General features: G+C 41.3%; 1 protein-coding gene across 14 annotated transcripts in view; it reads right to left on the bottom strand.

Annotated features, from left to right (window-relative positions):
* Positions 1-18,555, bottom strand: part of CCAR1 (cell division cycle and apoptosis regulator 1) — a 73,977-nt gene that overhangs the window by 37,221 nt on the left and 18,201 nt on the right. For 12 of the 14 annotated variants that reach the window (XM_055353631.2, XM_055353625.2, XM_019035111.4 and 9 more), the window contains 7 exons: positions 17,180-17,212; positions 15,303-15,496; positions 10,581-10,695; positions 10,290-10,482; positions 5,064-5,193; positions 4,649-4,810; positions 248-473 (listed from right to left, as the gene is read on the bottom strand). In XM_055353631.2, coding sequence (XP_055209606.1) covers positions 248-473; positions 4,649-4,810; positions 5,064-5,193; positions 10,290-10,482; positions 10,581-10,695; positions 15,303-15,496; positions 17,180-17,212 — 1,053 coding nt within the window. The remainder of the gene's footprint in view (positions 1-247; positions 474-4,648; positions 4,811-5,063; positions 5,194-10,289; positions 10,483-10,580; positions 10,696-15,302; positions 15,497-17,179; positions 17,213-18,555) is intronic. The other 2 variants (XM_063710050.1, XM_063710049.1) reach the window with 1 other exon arrangement.

The raw sequence follows: 18,555 nt of genomic DNA on the forward strand, positions 1-18,555 counted from the left end.
AATATCAACTTTATCTTCACATTTTTACTAAGGTTTAAAATGTTAGAATAACTAGTTTTACAGCTCAAGAGATGAGGCAAAGAGAGCTTAAATTAAATTATGTAACCAAAATAGGATCAAGCAGTTAAGAAGAAAACAGGTATTCGGGTCTACCTAACAAACACTTTCTGAAGGATAATTCTACATACCCTTTTATTATGAATAACTGCTAAGAAATTTAAGCTGCATATCACAGCTGAATACAAACCTTTGCACTGTATAAGTGGTCGGCATCTGGTGGATCAAGAATGGCCATATTTTTTTCTAAGGACTCTACTTCTCTGTGCATTACATAAAAATTGCAGTAATTTCCCAGCTGAAATGGTCTTGACAAAGGGAAAGCATCCACCCACGTAAACTGAGCATCAAAAAAGTCACTAGGTATATACAAATTTTGATAACGGCGCCTTAGTTCCATCATGTCACAACTGGGACTGAAAAACAGACATAAGTAGTGAATAAATAGCCTTAATAAAAAGGTTACACAAACATTTAATTCTGTAGCAAATATAACTGGATATAGTAAAAAGTAAGCTGAAAAAAGACAAAGTCAGTTACTAATGAGCTATAGATTTGCAGAGACATAAAAATATTACTTTTAAATTCATATACGCAAAGCTTTGAATAAATAGTATTCTCAGTGTTATCCTTATTTTGTTACTTTCTGTTACAGAAGACGCTTTGAAATAACTTGAATCTCAGCTCCAGAAAAGATCTGTACAAAAGCAGGTTTTCCTCAGTTGGAACTGTGGATTACTTGAAAATTATGGTTCACGTTGAATAGATACAAAACAGCAATGAGAGTATTAGTATTTCTGTATGCCCCTCAATCAGGTTTTTGAGTGTAGAAAAACTATAACTTTTATTTTACTATAGTAAGTTCCTAGATCAAGCATACTTACATTCAAAATTAAATACAAAAATCCACAAAAAGCAAAATTCGTATGTTCCTTGGATTATCTGCACCTCCACACCCCTTTCTCTGTGAATGATTAAGATCCATACCTGATTATTATGTATAGAGGGGATAAATTTCTTGCCTTTTAAATCTCGCACTGATTTTTTAAAGGATCATTTCCTTTTTCCTAAGAAGTAGAGCTTTTAAAAGAGAGGAACTGAAAGGTCAATCTGGCAAAAGGTTAAGAGATGTCTGTTAAAAGTACAATGTAAGATGAAAAGACAACTACATTGTCTTTTTTAAAGACAACTAAAGGCAGAAGTATGAAAGATGAAGTAATCTACATGCAGAGATGTCTTTATTTGAAGTATAAAAATAAACAGAGTGATAAACCTGTCAGTTAACAGACTATTACCTGCCTACCTATTCATCTATTTATCTATCTATTCTATCTACAGACAGAATCAATCAATCTACCTATCTTTCTTTCTATCTATCTATCTATCTATCTATCTATCTATCTATCTATCTATCTATCTATCTATTCTATCCTATCTACAGGCAGAATCTTGCCCTGTCGCCCAGGCCAGAGTGCAGTGTGGCATACTCACAGCTTGCTGTAACCTGAATTCCTAGGCTCAAGCAATCCTTCCATGTCAGCCTCTAAGTATTATAGCTAGGACTATGGGTGCACTACCACATGTGGCTAACTTCTATTTTTGTAGAGGTGAGGTCTCACTATATGCCTAGGCTGGTCTCAAACTCCTGGCCTCAAGTGATCCTTCCACCTCAGCCTCCTAAAGTGCTGGATTACAGGCGTGAGCCACCAGTGCCAGGCCTATAATTATACTTTATTTGGATATGATTCTGCTGTCAAAATAATAAAAACATGAAACAAGTATCTGAGTTTTGTTTTTAAGGAAGTGTTACAAAAAGCAAGTATGTATAATTGTTTCCCAATTCCATATCACCAGAATTTCTGAAGTCATGTTTTACCCCACAGGAGTAAAATTTATAATAAAACAAAAGATATAAGTACAAATAAATCATTTCATGGGCACGAAGTTTCTTATAATCATATTAGTATAAGAAAATCTTGATTTACACAACTACAAATGAGAAGTATGGAAACTTCAAAATTATTTTTACTTGCAAGAGATCCATTTAATGTTCTCGGAATTTACTTCAAAGTGGTAAAACTAAACTGTGAGGCCGGGCGCGGTGGCTCACGCCTGTAGTCCCAGCACTCTGGGAGGCCGAGGTGGGCGGATCATGAGGTCAGGAGATGGAGACCATCCTGGCTAACACGGCGAAACCCTGCCTCTACTAAAAATACAAAAAAGATTAGCTGGGCGTGGTAGCGGGCGCCTGTAGTCCCAGCTACTCGGGAGGCTGAGGCAGGAGAATGGCGCGAACCCGGGAGGCAAAGCTTGCAGTGAGCCGAGATCAAGCCTCTGCACTCCAGCCTGGGCGACAGAGCGAGACTCCATCTCAAAAAACAAAAAAAAAAACTAAACTGTGAAGGTCTAATTTATTATTATTAGTTTCTTATTTTTTGAGACAGTCTCCCTCTGTCTCCCAGGCTGGAGTGCAGTGGTGCAATCTTGGCACACTGCAATCTCTGCCTCCCGGGTTCAAGTGATTCTCCTGCCTCAGCCTCCCAAGAAACTGGGATTACAGGCGCACACTACCACACCCAGCTAATTTTTTTATTTTTTAGTAGAGATGGAGTTTCACCATGTTGGCCAGGCTGGCCTTGAACTCCTGACCTCAAGTGATCTGTCCGCCTCAGCCTCCCAAAGTGCTGGGATTACAGGTGTCAGCCACTGCACCTGGCCCCTGAAGGTCTAATTGAGAAGAAGCTAAATAGCTGTTCAATTTCATATCCTATGCATCAACTCTTCCCAAAAGAGCATTCAATATTGAGAACAGATGGGTTAAAATCAGAGCTCCTCTATTTAATATCTTTGAGGTTGGGAAAAGTGGTTTTGGTTTCGACTGGTTTCTCAGAAATATGCAAACTACAGATTTTTAAGTATAAGAGTAAGCAGCTATAAGAAGAAAACTAGTGTAAAGTTAAGAGTAGTTGCTGGGCCAGGCGTGGTGGCTCACACCTGTAATCCCAGCACTTTGGGAGGCTGAGGCAACTGGATCACCTGAGGTAAGGAGTTTGAGATTAGCCTGGCCAACATGGTGAAACCCTGTTTCTACTAAAAATACAAAATTAGCCAGGTGTGGTGGCGCATTCCTGTAATCCCAGCTACTCGGGAGGCTGAGGCAGGAGAATTGCTCGAACCTGGGAGGCAGAGGTTGCAGTGAGCCAAGATCGCCCCATTGCTCTCCAGCCTGGGCAACAAGAACGAAACTCCAGCTCAAAAAAAAAAAAAAGTAGGTGCTGATTTGACCATAAGTAAGAGTAAAAGAACGCCAACTATGTAACATAATTAAGCAAAGTCACCAAGCAAAATTTTCTTGGCATTAAGTAGCTTGACTAAAATTCACTGGATTACTAAATCTAGAACTGAATATCTGGAAATTTTAACCTCTGATAGGCAAGTATTATGAACGGTAATTATCACTCTGTTTAAACGTAATAATATCCTCTTAGGCCACTGCATTGCATACAGCTATTTGCTTTTAGGCTAAACAGCCCTGAACACTGCTTTTAATGATTTTCTTATTTTACTGTCAATTTGTTATTTTTCCATCTATTAATCTATTACCTAAGTTGCGACCATAACCCACCATTAATTACTGAGACTATACAATTGCCACACACTGGGTTAAGTCCTTTGGATACATGAACTAAACCTCACAATAATTTTGCTAGTTAATATTACCTTTGTTTTGCAGGTGAACCTCAGAAATTCCTGGCAACTTGGCCAGGAGCAGTGGCTCACACCTGTAATCCCAGCACTTTGGGAGGGCCAGGCAGGTGGATCACTTGAGGTTAGGAGTTCGAAACAAACCTGGCCAACATGGTGAAACCCCGTCCCTACTAAAAATACAAAAATTAGCTGGGTGTGGTGCTGAGCACCTGTAATCCCAGCTACTAGGGAGGCTGAGGCAGGAGAATAGCTTGAACCCAGGAGGCAGAGGCAGAGGCTGCAGTGAGCTAAGATCATGCCACTGCACTCCAACCTGGGTGAAAGAGTAAGACCCTATCTCAAAAAAAAAAAAAAGAAAAAAGAAAAAAGAAATTCCTGGTAATTTGTCATGGCTCCTGATTCAAAGGGTGAATAATATATTTATGTATATACATACACATACACTACACATGTGAATACATTACGTATGTGACTATATATGCATATCAATGTTTCTATTATACTACACTGCCAGGGCTAAACTTGAAATTAATCAGTTTACTACTGTATTATTGCTTTATCATACACAATGGACTATACATGATCTTCAAGTTATCAATAAGTCTAGATCTTAACTGATTCTAAGTTTAGGGGAATAACGTTATGACAGAGGAATTTCCTTGAGGGGCTGCCTTTTTCAATACCAGTCGATATCCTTCATGGGGGTATAAAAATAATGCAGCATTGTAGATAATTAAGTTATTTCAAATTGCATTTCTGCCCTTATATGAAGAACACTAACTGTCGGGAAATCAATGTTGCAAGAAAAATACCTCTGTAACATATTCTATCAAATTATATGAAATTAGTAACTCAAGAAAACAATGGGTGGGGAATAACCTACCAATCTAAAGAAAACTTTGAAAACTGAACTGTGTAACGTGGAACAACACGTCGAACTCTCCGAGGTGATCGCTCTCGCTCTCTTCGTGGAGATCTTTCCCGGGAACGTTTCCTCTGAGGTGATCTTTCTCTCGATCTACGTCTTTCTCTCTCTCTCTCACGACTGAAAGCAAATTTTTCTAAAATTACTAATATTTCTAATATTATGGAAAAGCTCTTCAATGAAGTAAATAGAGTAGGTAATATAAGCAAGATTCCACAGTATATTTGTTTAACTTTTTAAAAATTGTAGTAAAATAGACATAAAATTTACCATTTTAAAATTTTATATTATAAGCATAGTTCAGTGGCATTAACTATGTTTACATTGTTGTACAACCATTGCCACCATCCACAGTACACTTTAGAAAATATACCTTCGATCATCTTTTCTGTTAGGCACTTGATCCCCTCTGTCATTTCTTCCTGAAAATCGGGATGGGGGATCTAATCGTCGTGCCGGTTGTGGCTGTGAAACTATACGAACAGGAGGCTGCAATAAACCAGCTTTAAAAGATAAAAGAAAAAAACGTTTAGCGTGTCTAAACAAAGTTTGAAGGCATTACCTGATAAAATTAGAGGAACAAAGTTAAATAACTGAGAGTGACTAAAATTGTTTTTTCAAAGTTGGCCTAATTTATATATATTTTTAAAGAATAGGTACTGGCCGGCTGCAGTGGCTCACACCTGTAATCCCAGCACTTTGGGAGGCCGAGGTGGGTGGATCGCCTGAGGTCAGGAGTTCAAGACCAGCCTGGCCAACATGGTGAAACCCCGTCTCTACTAAAAATGCAAAAATTAGCTGGGAGTGGTGGTGGGCGCCTGTAATCCCAGCTAATCAGGAGCCTGAGGCAGGAGAATCATTTGAACCCAAGAGACGAGGCTGCAGTGAGTTGAGATCGTACCATTGCACTCCAGCCTGGGCAGCAGAAGCAAAACTCCGTCTCAAAAAAAAAAAAAAAAAAAAAAAAAAAAAAAGAACAGGTACTGACAGGTACTGTCAGGTCAGGCACGGTGACTCACACCTGTTAAGTCCAGCACTTTGGGAGGCAGAGGCAGGCAGATCATGAGGTCAGGAGTTTGAGACCAGCCTGGCCAATATGGTGAAATCCCATCTCTACTAAAAATACAAAAAAACTAGCCAGGCATGGTGGCGCGTTCCTGTAATCCCAGTTACTCAGGAGGCTGAGGCAGGAGAATCACTTGAACCCGAAAAGAGGAGGCTGCAGTGAGCCGAGATCATGCAACTGCATTCCAGCCTGGGCAACAGGGCGAGACACCGTGTCAAAAAACAAAAACAAAAACAAAAACAAAAAAAACAGGTACCTTTTTTTTGAGACAGAGTCTCACTCTGTTGCCCCAGTTGGAGTGCAGCAGTGCAATCATGGCTTACTGCAGCCTCGACCTCCCAGGCTCAAACAATCCTCCCATCTCAGCATCCAAAGCAGCTGACATAGGCAATGCACCACTAAACCCAGCTAATTTTTTTTTTAATTTTTTGAGGAGATGGGGTCTCCCTATGTTGCCCAGGTGGGGCACTATCTTGATGAATTCTTCCCAATATTGAAAATCAACAATTTCATTTTGAAATAGTATAAATATTTCAAGGTAGGAATAGTGCAAATTTACCTTCTTTACTACAATGCACACTTAATTTATGGAAAGATGTATAATATATGCAAAGTTGTAAGTATTTTAGACAGAGTAACTAGAATAAGTAACTAAGTCCTTTACAACATAGATTAAAATACTCATTCCCCCTTTCAACATCTGACCACGCCATAAGGACTAAAAAATGTGTTTTTCTTTAAAATTTGCTCAACCTCAGTAGAATGATTCGCATTAAACGTCTCTAAAGTAGACAGAACTATTACACATCACAGAAAATAAACACAAGCACAAATAATTTCATTCTTCCCGACTGATAACATGATATATGAGATCTCACATCTCTCCACTAGAACAGTTTTCTGATGCTGGTCTATGATGATGATATTAATTCCTGGTAGAAAGCCTAGTATGGTGATCATCTGAATTATTCCTCTGCAGTTTGTAGCAGGAAAAAAATCTCTCCACTACTGTTTCCTAAAAAATTAGTTCAATATGGTCTGATTTTTATTATGAATGGAAAAATATGTATGTCAGCAGGATTCTTAAGCATTGTTATGCTCATCTCCCTTTTCATGTCCCTGCCAGCCTTGAAACATATAGGGAGCTTTCAATTTTGGAACACCCTCACTGCGACATCTCCTTTAAGAAATACTCAGTGGGGGACTGTAAAAATGACACAGGAGAGGCCGGGTGCGGTGGCTCATGCCTGTAATCTCAGCACTTTGGGAGGCGGAGGTGGGCGGATCACGAGGTCAGGAGAGCAAGACCATTCTGGCTAACACGGTGAAACCTCGTCTCTAATAAAAAAAAAAAAAACACAAAAATTAGCCGGGCGTGGTGGTGGGCGCCTGTAGTCCCAGCTGCTGGGGAGGCTGAGGCAGGAGAATGGTGTGAACCCGGGAGGCGGAGCTTGCAGCGAGCCAAGATCGCGCCACTGCACTCCAGCCTTGGCGATAGAGCAAGACTCCATCTCAAAAAAAAAAAAAAGACACAGGAGTCAGCTTGAAAAAATTCTTACTAACTATACATATAAAGGATCAAAAAGAAAACAACTGAATATAAAACAATGGATAAATGAAAACCCATGAGGCCACAGTAAAAAAAGAAAAGAGCTAACATAATATAAGGCAAGAATAAGATGTGGTAAGAAGGATGAATAAGCCAGGCACGGTGGCTCACGCTTGTAATCCCAGCACTTTGGGAACCTGAGGGGAGTGGATCACCTGAAAGTCAGGAGTTCAAGACCAGCTTGGCAAACATGGTGAAACCCCATCTCTACTAAAAATACAAAAAATTAGCTGGGCGTGATGGTGGGCGCCTGTAATCCCAGCTACTCAGGAGGTTGAGGCAGGAGAATCACTTGAAGCCAGGAGCGGAGGTTGCAGTGAGCCGAGATCTTGCCATTGCACTCCAGCCTGGGTGACAAGAGCAAAACTTCATCTCAAAAAAAACAACAAAAAAAGAAGGATGAATATAAAAAGCACCATTTAGAAATTCTTGGCTGGGCCGGGCACAGTGGATCACATTTGTAATCCCAGCACTTCGGGAGGCCAAGGCGGGTGGATCACCTGAGGTCAGGAGTTTGAGACCGGCCTGGCCAACATAGTGAAACCCCATCTCTACTAAAAATACAAAAAAATTAGCCAGGAGTGGTGGTGCATGCCAGTAATCCCAGTTATTTGGGAGGCTGAGGCAGGAGAATCACTTCAATTCGGGAGGCGGAGGTTGCAATTAGCTGAGATCGGGCCATTGCACTCTGGCCTGTGTGACAGAGCAGAGACTCCGTCTCAAAAAAAAAAAACTCTCGGGCCAGGTGCGGTGCCTCACGCCTGCAATCCCAGCACTTTGGGAGGCCAAGGTGGGCAGATTACCTAAGGTCAGGAGTTCAAGACCAGCCTGGCCAACATGGGGAAACCACCTGTACTAAAAATACAAAAAATTAGCTGGGCGTGATGGCGGACACCTGTAATCCCAGCTACTCGGGAGGCAGAGGCTGCGGTGAGCTGAGATCGCATCATTGCACTCCAGCCTGGGCAACAAGAGCAAAACTCCGTCTCAAAAAAAAAAAAAGTCTCACACACAAAATGTCATAAAAGTGGAATCACACATTATGCTCAAAACAAAACAAGGATGCGTACTTACAGAATAAAACTATTATCAAAGAAAACAAGTTACAAATGGTTGTTGTGTTTTTTGTGAGACAGGGTCTTGCTCTGTCACCCAGGCTGGAGAGCAGTTGTGCAATCCTGCCTCACTGCAACCTCCACCCCCTGGACTCAAGTGATCCTCGCATACCAGCCTGTGCACACCACCACGCCTGGCTATTTTTTTGGATTTTTAGTAGAGACGGGGTCTCACCATGTTACCCAGGCTGATCTCCAACTCCTGAGCTCAAGCAATCTGCCCACCTCAGCCTCCCAAAGCACTGGGATTACAGGCATGAGCCACCGCCCTGCTACTCGACACGTTGTATTTTTTTGACCCGAGTAGTGATCACACAGGTGTTCATTAAATAACTCATTACACTGTAATCTGTCATCATTTTGCTATGTGTCATCATTTACAATAACAAAGAAAACGCAGGCTGGGAGCAGTGTCTCACACCTGTAATCTCGGCACTTTGGGAGGCCGAAATAGGCAGATTACTTGAGTCCAGGAGTTCAAGACCAGCTCGGGCAACATGGCAAAACCCTGTCTCTACAAAAAGGTGCAAAAATTAGAGGGGGGCTAAGAAGGGAGGATTCCTTAAGGCCAGGAGGTCGAGGCTGCAGTGAGCTGAGATCATACCACTGCACCTATGCCTCAGTGACAGACCAATACCTTGTCTCCAAAAAAAGAAAGAAAAAAAGAAAATGCAGCCTGAGCATCACGGTGAAACCCTGTCTCTACAAAAGATACAAAAATTAGACTGGCGGGGTGGCGCGCAACCTGTAGTCCCAGCTACTCAGGGGAGCTGAGGCAGTAGGATCACTTGAGCCGGGGAGGCGGAGGTTGCAGTGAGCCAAGATTACACCACTGCACTCTAGCCTTGGCGACAGAGAGAAACCCTGCCTCAAAAAAAAAAAAAAAAAAAGAACATGTCACAATTACATTTTTTAATGCCAATTAAGTAGGCTTCTGTAAGCTAAGGCTACCTGTTATCTTTTTCTTTTTTTTTGAGACAGAGTTTTGCTCTTATCGCCCAGACTGGAGTGCAATGGCGTGATCTGGGCTAACTGCAACCTCCGCCTCCTGGGTTCAAGCGATTCTCCTGTCTCAGCCTCCAGAGTAGCTGAGGTTACAGGCGCCTGCCACCATGACCCAGTTTTTTTTGTATTTTTCCAAAAGTGCTGGGATTACGGTGTGAGCCACCACGCCTGGCCCTATGCATCATTTTAAACAGTGTCTTTATAAGAACACGTCTGGACCGGGTGCAGCGGCTCACGCCTGTAATCCCAGTACTTTGGGAGGCCGAAGTGGGCGGATGACTTGAAGTCAGGAGTTCGAGACCAGCCTGGCCAACGTGGTGAAACCCTGTATCTACCAAAAATACAAAAATTTGCCAGGCATGGTGGCACATGACTGTAGTCCCAGCTACTTGGGAGGCTGAGGCAGGAGAAGAGCTTGAACTGGGGAGGCTGAGGTTGCAGTGAGCCCAGATTGCACCACTGCACTCCAGCCTGGGCGACAGAGCGAAAAAGAACACATCTGGAGTTTCAAACAATCAATTTGCAAAAAACCTTAAAACCCAGCAAATTCATTTGATGTGGTATGGTTTAATAAGTAATTTAATAGTTTTGATATTTAAGTCCACAAAGGTGTATCTTTTAATTTCTTATCACTAAGAGAAAAAAAAAATACTTCCACATAGCTATGCAAGTAGATGTGTCCTATTCAGGATTTTTAGGCTTCAAGTTTTCTTGAAATCCCTGCCTTTTTTTGTAATTAAAAGCATAGTTACATTATAAACAACTAAAAAGTTATACATTCGCCTGAAACAAAAGCAAAGATACCTTTTTGCTGAGGCTGCTGTAATAAGGGCTGTGGTTGAGTCTGCAATAGTGGTGTAATAGAAGCTGCTGAAATCTGTGCCTGCAGCAGTGACTGGGGCTGGGGCTGAGTCTGAACACCAAATGTTGTCTGTGGTGCAATTGGCTGAAGTACAGCAGGAGGAGTCTTCAGTAATGGCTGGGTTTGCGACTGATTCTTCAAGTAAAAAATGAAAGAATAAGAAAAAAAATCTTTGTGAATTAGAAGACTCATTTACCAAGCTTCTATAATACCTAACTCAATATTTTCTGTACCTGATTTGGTAGTGTTTGAATTCTCTGTGCATTCCATTTAAAAGGCATATTAGGATTATAAGTAGCTTCAACCAGTACTCTGTCACCTACTTGGGGGGTTTTCCCTTTGACAGCACTGTAAAAAAAAAAAAGAAAAAAAAAGTTAAATATAAATACAATTAAAATAGATTTCTCCCCAAAATGATTTACATAGTTAGTACTTTAAAGTAAACCATATCTCAAAAAAAAAATAAACAGTAAACTATATCAGAAATGGAAGCCTGGAAAGCTCTTTAAAAAGTAGATGGGTGTGCAGCACACCAGCATGGCACATGTATACATATGTAACTAACCTGCACATTGTGCACATGTACCCTAAAACTTAAAGTATAATAATAATAAAAAATAATAATAATTTAAAAAAAAAGTAGATGGGGCCGGGTGTGGTGGTTCATGCCTGTAATCCTAGCACTTTGGGAGGCCAAGACAGGCGAATCACCTGAGGTCAGGAGTTCAAGACCAGCCTGGTCAACATGGTGAAACCCTGTCTCTATTAATAATACAAAAATTAGCCGAGCATGGTGGCGCACACCTGTAATCCCAAATACTCAGGAGGCTGAGGCGGGAGAATTGCTTGAACCCAGGTGGTGGAGGTTCCAGTGAGCTGAGATGGTGCCCTGGCCTGGGTGACAGACGAGACTCGGTCTCAAACAAAAATAAATAAATAAAATAAAATAACAATAAAAAGTAGTTGGGAGATGGCAGCAGTAGCTCACGCCTGTAATCTCAGCACTTTGGGTGGCCAAGGTGGGCAGATCACTTAAGGAGTTCAACACCAGCCTGGCTAACATGGTCAGGAGTTCAAGACCAGCCTGACCAGTGCGGTGAAACCCCATCTCCACTAAAAATACAAAAATTAGCCGGGTGCGAATCGCCTGTACCCGAGAGGCGGAGGTTGCAGTGAGCCAAGATCGCACCACCGCACTCCAGCCTGGGCGATAGAGTGAGACTCCATCTCAAAAAAAGTAATAATAAAAAAAGAGGCCAGGCGCGGTGGCTCGCGCCTGTAATCCCAACACTTTGGGAGGCCGAGGTGGGTGGATCATGAGGTCAGGAGTTCAAGACCAGTCTGGTCAAGATGGCGAAACCCCATCCCTACTGAAAATACAAAAATTAGCCAGGCGTGGTGGCAGGAGCCTGTGATCCCAGCTACTTGGGAGGCTGAGGCAGGAGAATCACTTGAACCCGGGAGGCAGAGGTTGCGGTGAGCCAATATTGCACCACTGCACTCCAGCCTGGGTGACAGAGCGAGACTCCATCTCAAAATAAATAAATAAATAAATAATTTAAAAATAAAAAAATAAGTAGATGGCCAGGTACAGTGGTTCATGCCTCTAACGCCATAACTTTAAAAATCAAACGGATCACTTGCGGTCAGTTCAAGACCAGCTTGGGCAACATTGTGAGATCACATTTCTACAAAAAATTTAAAAATTAGTCTTTATGTCTAGATCTGAAGAAACTGGAAAAAAAAATAGTTGCCGGGCGTTGTTGTGGCTCACGCCTGTAATCCCAGCACTTTGGGAGGCTGAGGCAGGTGGATCACCTGAGGTCAGAGGTTCAAGACCAGACTGGTCAACCTGGTGAAACCCTGTCTCTACTAAATATACAAAAATTAGCCGGGCGTGGTGGCAGGCACCTGTAATCCCAGCTACTCAGGAGGCTGAGGCAGGAGAATTGTTTGAACCCGGGAGGCAGAGGCTGCAGTGAGCCGAGATCATGCCATTGCACTCCAACCTGGGCAACAAGAGCAAAACTTGGTCTCCAAAAAAAAAAAAAAAAAAAAAAAGCTGGACGTGGTAGCATGGGCCTAGAGTCCCAGCTACTTCAGAAGCTGAAGCAGGAAGATCCCTTGAACCTGGGAATTTGAGGCTGCAGTGAGCTATGACTGCACTTCTGGACCCCAGCCTGGGCAAAAGAGACCCCATCTCAAAAAATAAAACAAAAAGGGCCGGGCGTGGTGGCTCACGCCTGTAATCCCAGGACTTTGGGAGGCTGAGATGGGTGGATCACGAGGTCAGCAGTTCGAGACCAGCCTGACCAACATGGTGAAACCCTGTCTCTACTAAAAATACAAAAAAATTAGCCGGGTGTGGTGGCAGGCGCCTGTAATCCCAGCTACTTGGGAGAGTGAGGCAGGAGAATCACTTGAAACCAGAAGGCGGAGGTTACAGTGAGCCGAGATTGCACCACTGCACTCTTGCCTGGGCAACAAGAGAGAAACTCTGTCTCAAAAAAAATTAATTAATTAATTTAATTAAACAGCCAGAAGTGGTGGTACACGCCTGATGGCCCAGCTACGTGAGGTAGCTGGGTCCAGGTGTTCAACTTTGCAGTTCACTATGATCGCAACACTGCACTCCAGCCTGGGTGATAAAGCAAGACCCTGTCTCAAAGAAAAAGAAGAAAAAAAAAAAAGAGTTAAGTAGATATACCTCCTAGACTCATTTTAAAATGGGTGTTTCACCCTTATAATATAAACATGAGTTTAAAGTGAAATTAATAATTTACCACCCCATATTTCCCTGATATTATCTCTCCTGCTCCATTTTTTACTTTTATAACCCAAGACTAAGATTTGCTTTGGGCTTTCAAATGATGAATGCAAAAAAGATAAAAAACAGGAATCCCTTTTACAGAAAACTGTTGTACAGTATTTCCTACAAACAGTACAAAACTATAAAAGTACTAATTTAAATATGGAAAAGGAACTTTTAAAAAATAAAAATAATTATTTTGAATGTCAGTCCATCAATCATTTCATCCTATTGACTTTTTCAATGTTAATATTTTTGCGTCTCAGAGATGGGGTCTTGCCATTATGTTGCCCAGGCTGGTCTGGAACTCCTAGCTTCAAGCCATCCACCTACTTTGGACTCCCAAGAAACTGAGATTAAAAGGACAAGCCACCGCGCTTAGCTAAAAAACAATTTTAAAATCTATGCTACGTCATTAGACACGTCAAACAAAGATTAGATTTCAAAATTAGATTTCAACACCCCACTCACAGTTATGTTTACCCAGGAATATTGTTAGAACCGCCTTTCTTCAGGAAAAAATACAAAATTATAGCTAAACTGGCCAGGCGCAGTGGTTCACGCCTATAATCCCAGCACTTTGCAGGGCTGAGGTGTGCAGATCACCTGAGGTAAGGAGTTCAAGACCAGCCTGGCCAACATGGTGAAACCCTGTCTCTACTAAAAAATACAAAAACTGGCCAGGTATAGTGGCTTACGCCTGTAATCCCAGCACTTTAGGAGGCCGAGGCAGGTGGATGACGAGGTCAGGAGTTTAAAACCAGCCTAGCCAAGATGGTAAAACCCCATCTCTACTAAAAATACAAAAATTACCCAGGCTTGGTGGCAGGCACCTATGATCCTAGCTACTTAGGAGCCTGAGGCAGGGAACTACTTGAACTTGGGAGGCAAAGGCTGCAGTGAACTGAGATCGCACCACCACACTCCAGCCTGGGTGACAGAGCGAGACTCTGTCTCAAAGTAAATAAATAAATAAATAAATAAACAAATAAATAATAAAAAATTAGCCGGGTGTGGTGGCACACGTCTGTTGTCCCTGCTACTTGGGAGGCTGAGGCAAGAGAATCACTTAAACCCGGGAGGTGGAGGTTGCAGTGAGGTGAGATCACGCCACTGCACTCTAGCCTGGGTGAGAGAATGAGACTGTCTGAAAAAAGAAAAAGGAAAAGAAAGTAGGAAAGAAAAAGAAACAAAATTCCACACTTGAGTTTCCTCAGAAAAAAATAAAAATAGAATATTACAGCTAAGGCCAGACACGGTGGCTCACACCTGTAATCCCAGCACTTCCTGGGAGGCCGAGGCAGGTGGATCGTGAGGTCAGGAGTTCGAGACCAGCCTGGCCAATATAGTGAAACCCCGTCTCTACTAAAAATACAAAAATTAGCCAGGCATGGTGGCTAAGGCATGAGAATTGCTTGAACCTGGGAGGCGGAGGTTGCCATGAGCTGAGAACGAAACCACTGCACTCCAGCCTGAGTTACAGAGTGAGGCGCTGTCTCAAAAAAAAAAAAAAGAAAAAGAAAAAAAGAAAGAAAGAAGAGTAAGGGAATGATTATCCTATCAAGACCAGCCTGCCCAACATGGTGACACTCTGTCTCATACTAAAAATACAAAAATGAGCCAGGCGTGCTGGCGCATGCCTGTTGTCCCAGCTACTCGGGAGGCTGAGGCAGGAGAATCGCTTGAACCCAGGAGGCGGAGGTTGTGATGAGCCGAGATCACGCCACTGCACTCCAGCCTTGGCAACTGAGTGAGGCTCTGTCTCAAATAAAAAAGGAAAGAAAATCATAGCTACACTGGCCAGGCGCAGTGTCTCACGCCTGTAATCCCAGCACCTTGGGAAGCTGAGGCGGGTGGCTCACTTGAGGTCAGGAGTTTAAAGACCAATCTGGCCGACATGGTGAAATCCCATTCTCTAACAAAGATACAAAAATTAGCCGAGTGTGGTGGTGCACGCCTGTCATCCCAGCTACTCCGAAGGCTGAGGCAAGAGAATTGCTTGAACCCAGGAGGCAGAGGCTGCAGTGAGTCGACTTGAGATTACACGACTGTGTCCAGCCTGGGCTACATACAATTTCTGCCACAACTAAACAGGTGTTTTGTGGTAAATGCAAGAAGCCATGTGACAAGACCTCATTAAGTTTACCTAAGCTGAAAGAATACATCTTCATCCACAAATCCAAATGTATCATGTAGTTTTGTAACCACCCCTGTGAAAACACGCTGCTTCTGAGGCTGGGTTTGCTGTTGACTGGACCTTGGTGTTGGATATGATACAGTTATTTGTGCTGTTGGCTGAGGAGTAGACAGGCTAAGGCTCGTAGGCAGTGCAACAGCTGGCTATAAAACAAAATCAACATCAAATTAAGGTAATGATTTGAAATCATCTAAAAACTGAATATGACTACTTAAAACTAACCCAGAATGTTAAAAATTTCATATTATGTTAGAAGATATACATGTACATCTTGAGAGTCAGGTCTAAAATTAAACTATAAATTATTTTTAGCCTATTTCATCAAGATCCCTTAGATGAGTGTTCTTACTAATACAATATCCATACTGGCATAATAAAGGCTTAGGAAAGTCCTAAGTATAGTAAAGGAACTCAGCATTCCTCAAACTTTGACCACAAAACTATTTTCTCATGAAATTTCTTTAATATCTTAAGATACTAGTAATGTGTTATGGGTACACTTAGGGAAATAGCATTTGAACAAAAGAACTTCTATTGTTTTTCTACTTAATTTGGAAATTCTACTTTGTTGATTATTGAAAATAGGAGTTATGAGTTACGTGTTAACCAACTGTAGTTCTTTAATAAAAACAGGTTGATTTCTCAATTCGAGTATATTTTTAAAAGACAAGGAAGAGATTCAAGACTAAAAATACGGTACAAAAGGTTATATTGTGAAAAGCCTCTCTCCTATCCCTGCTCCTCAGCTATGCAGTTCCCTAAACATGAAGCAATCACTGTCCTAATTATTAGTGTAAAGCCTCCTAGAGATGTTTTATTCAAATATGCATGTAGATAAATAGAAGCATATAATACATACTAGACTGTACCTTTACTTCTACCTCAGATTATCTGGAATATCATTCCATATCAGTACACAAAGAGGTTCTGCTTTAACAGCTGCATAGTATTTCACTCTACGTACTAACCAGTGATCAGCAAACTATGACCCATGGGCCAAAGACAGCCTATAGGCTCTTTTTACGTAGTTTATAAGCTAAGAACGCTTTTTACACTTTCAAAAGGTTGTAAAAATAGAAGAAGAGTATGTGAAAGATACAATAAATAGTCTGCAAAGCCTAAGGTAGCACTACATATGAAAAGTTCAAAACTTTTTAATGTTGCTGAAAAATTAAGCAGATAATGTCACACAATAACTTTCCCTGCTAAAGTGGAAAAAACGTGCAGAAATCTTCCAAAGACTACAAAAATCAGTATCAATGAAAAATCAGTATTAAGTTTAAAATAAAACCTCAGCCGGGCATGGTGACTCGCACCTGTAACCCCAGCACTTTGGGAGGCCAAGGCGGGTAGATCACCTAAGGTCAGGACCTTAGGCGAGACCAGCTTGGCTAGCATGGTGAAACCCCATTTCTACTAAAAATACAAAAATTAGCCAGGCGTGGTGGCAGGCGCCTGTAATACCAGCTACTCGGGAGGCTGAGAGAGGAGAATCGCTTGAACCCAGGAGGCAGAGATTGCAGTGAGCTGAGACTGTGCCACTGCACTCCAGCCTGGGCAACAGAGGGAGATTCTGCCTCAAAATAAATAAATAAATAAATAAAATAAAACCTCATATTTATTCAAACTGTATCACAGCTGAACCTACAACGAGAAACCATCAAAAATAAACTAGCATACTACTACCTTTATTTAGCATTATATTCCTAAATTATTAGGTGAATCTAACAAGTAACTAAACCCTGAAAGAAAAAGTAGAATACTAATAAAGCTTTAGTCTACTGTTCATTCAGACATCCAAAACAAATAAAGTAATACCAACTAACCTGTGTTAAGAGGGTTTGCTGGGGTTGCTGTAACTGAAAACAGAAAAATAAACACACACAGAAAAGGGTCAATCAGAATTGTTGCTTCATAGATGCTTCATAAAAGAAATAATTCCTATAAAAGTTATTCTACTTATTTTTATTTATGTATTTAAACAGAAACGAGGTCTCACTATGTTGCCCAGGGTAGTCTTGCACTCCTGAGCTCAAGCAATCCTCTTGCCTTGGCCTCCCAAAGTGATAGGATTGCAGACATGAGCCACTGCACCCAGCCCAGTTATCTTAATTTAAGAAAAATGTGAAAAGTAACAGAGATAACTAGGTATAAAGTTTCCTACAACTGTTTCTAAAAACTGCAGACCTCATATGTAAGTAACTCATTCAATGATAGGCACTTAACTACTTTTATTAATAAAAATACAGAACCTGATTTTTTTGTTATTGTTATTATTTCCCAGGAATAGCATCCACAGTAAAACCCCAAAAATCTCTAAAAGCGAAGATTACCATGCTACAGAAATGACTCAATATCATCAATATGCTACTTGTATCAAAAAATATCACTGATCATCGATCCAATTCATAGATATATCCCTAAATAAAATAAGAAGCACTGTTGATGGACAATTTGCCATAGGCACAGAGATCATGAAGGACCACATACTCTGATGTATGGTTTTTCTGTAATAGCAAAGTGTACTATTACCAGAAAGTAAAAGGAATTAGTATGAAAGGAGAAATTTTAAAATTCTGAAATATAAATTTGACTTAGGCTAAGGTAAAATAATCTGTATGAGGTTGTAATTCAAAACACTCAGTTTACCTGGAGTCACCATGTATTAGAGATTAGATCATATCAAAATACTATTTTTTGTAAGTTAAGAACAGTTGAGTAGTGCCATTTTTTAAAGGCAGAATGAGTATCGCAATTTTTGCAAGGTTCAGCCTCACTCATTATCATCTTTAATAATGTATTTCATAAGAGCACTAAAATAAGTTGGAAGGTACTCTGATTTGAGACCAGTCTCTCGTCAGTTTTTAAGAAGTTTAAAGCAATTACTAGTGAAATACTGAGGTCTTCTGGGAAAATGCAATGCTTCTGAAGCCTCAAGGGGCTTAAGTCGAGGATTAAACTGGGCCATGGATCTAGGGACAAAGAAGTTATGAATTGAGAAGCCTCTGCAGCCATAAAAAAAAGAATGAGGCTGGGCGCAGTGCCTCACGCCTGTAATCCCAGCACTTTGGGAGGCCAAGGTGGGTGGATCACAAAGTCAGGAGTTCGAGACCAGTTTGGCCAACATGGTGAAACCCTGTCTCTACTAAAAATAGAAAAAATTAGACGGGCCTGGTGGCATGCACCTGTAATCCTAGCTACT

The sequence above is a fragment of the Gorilla gorilla genome, chromosome 8 (genome assembly GCF_029281585.2).
Source record: "Gorilla gorilla gorilla isolate KB3781 chromosome 8, NHGRI_mGorGor1-v2.1_pri, whole genome shotgun sequence".
NCBI lineage: Eukaryota > Metazoa > Chordata > Mammalia > Primates > Hominidae > Gorilla > Gorilla gorilla.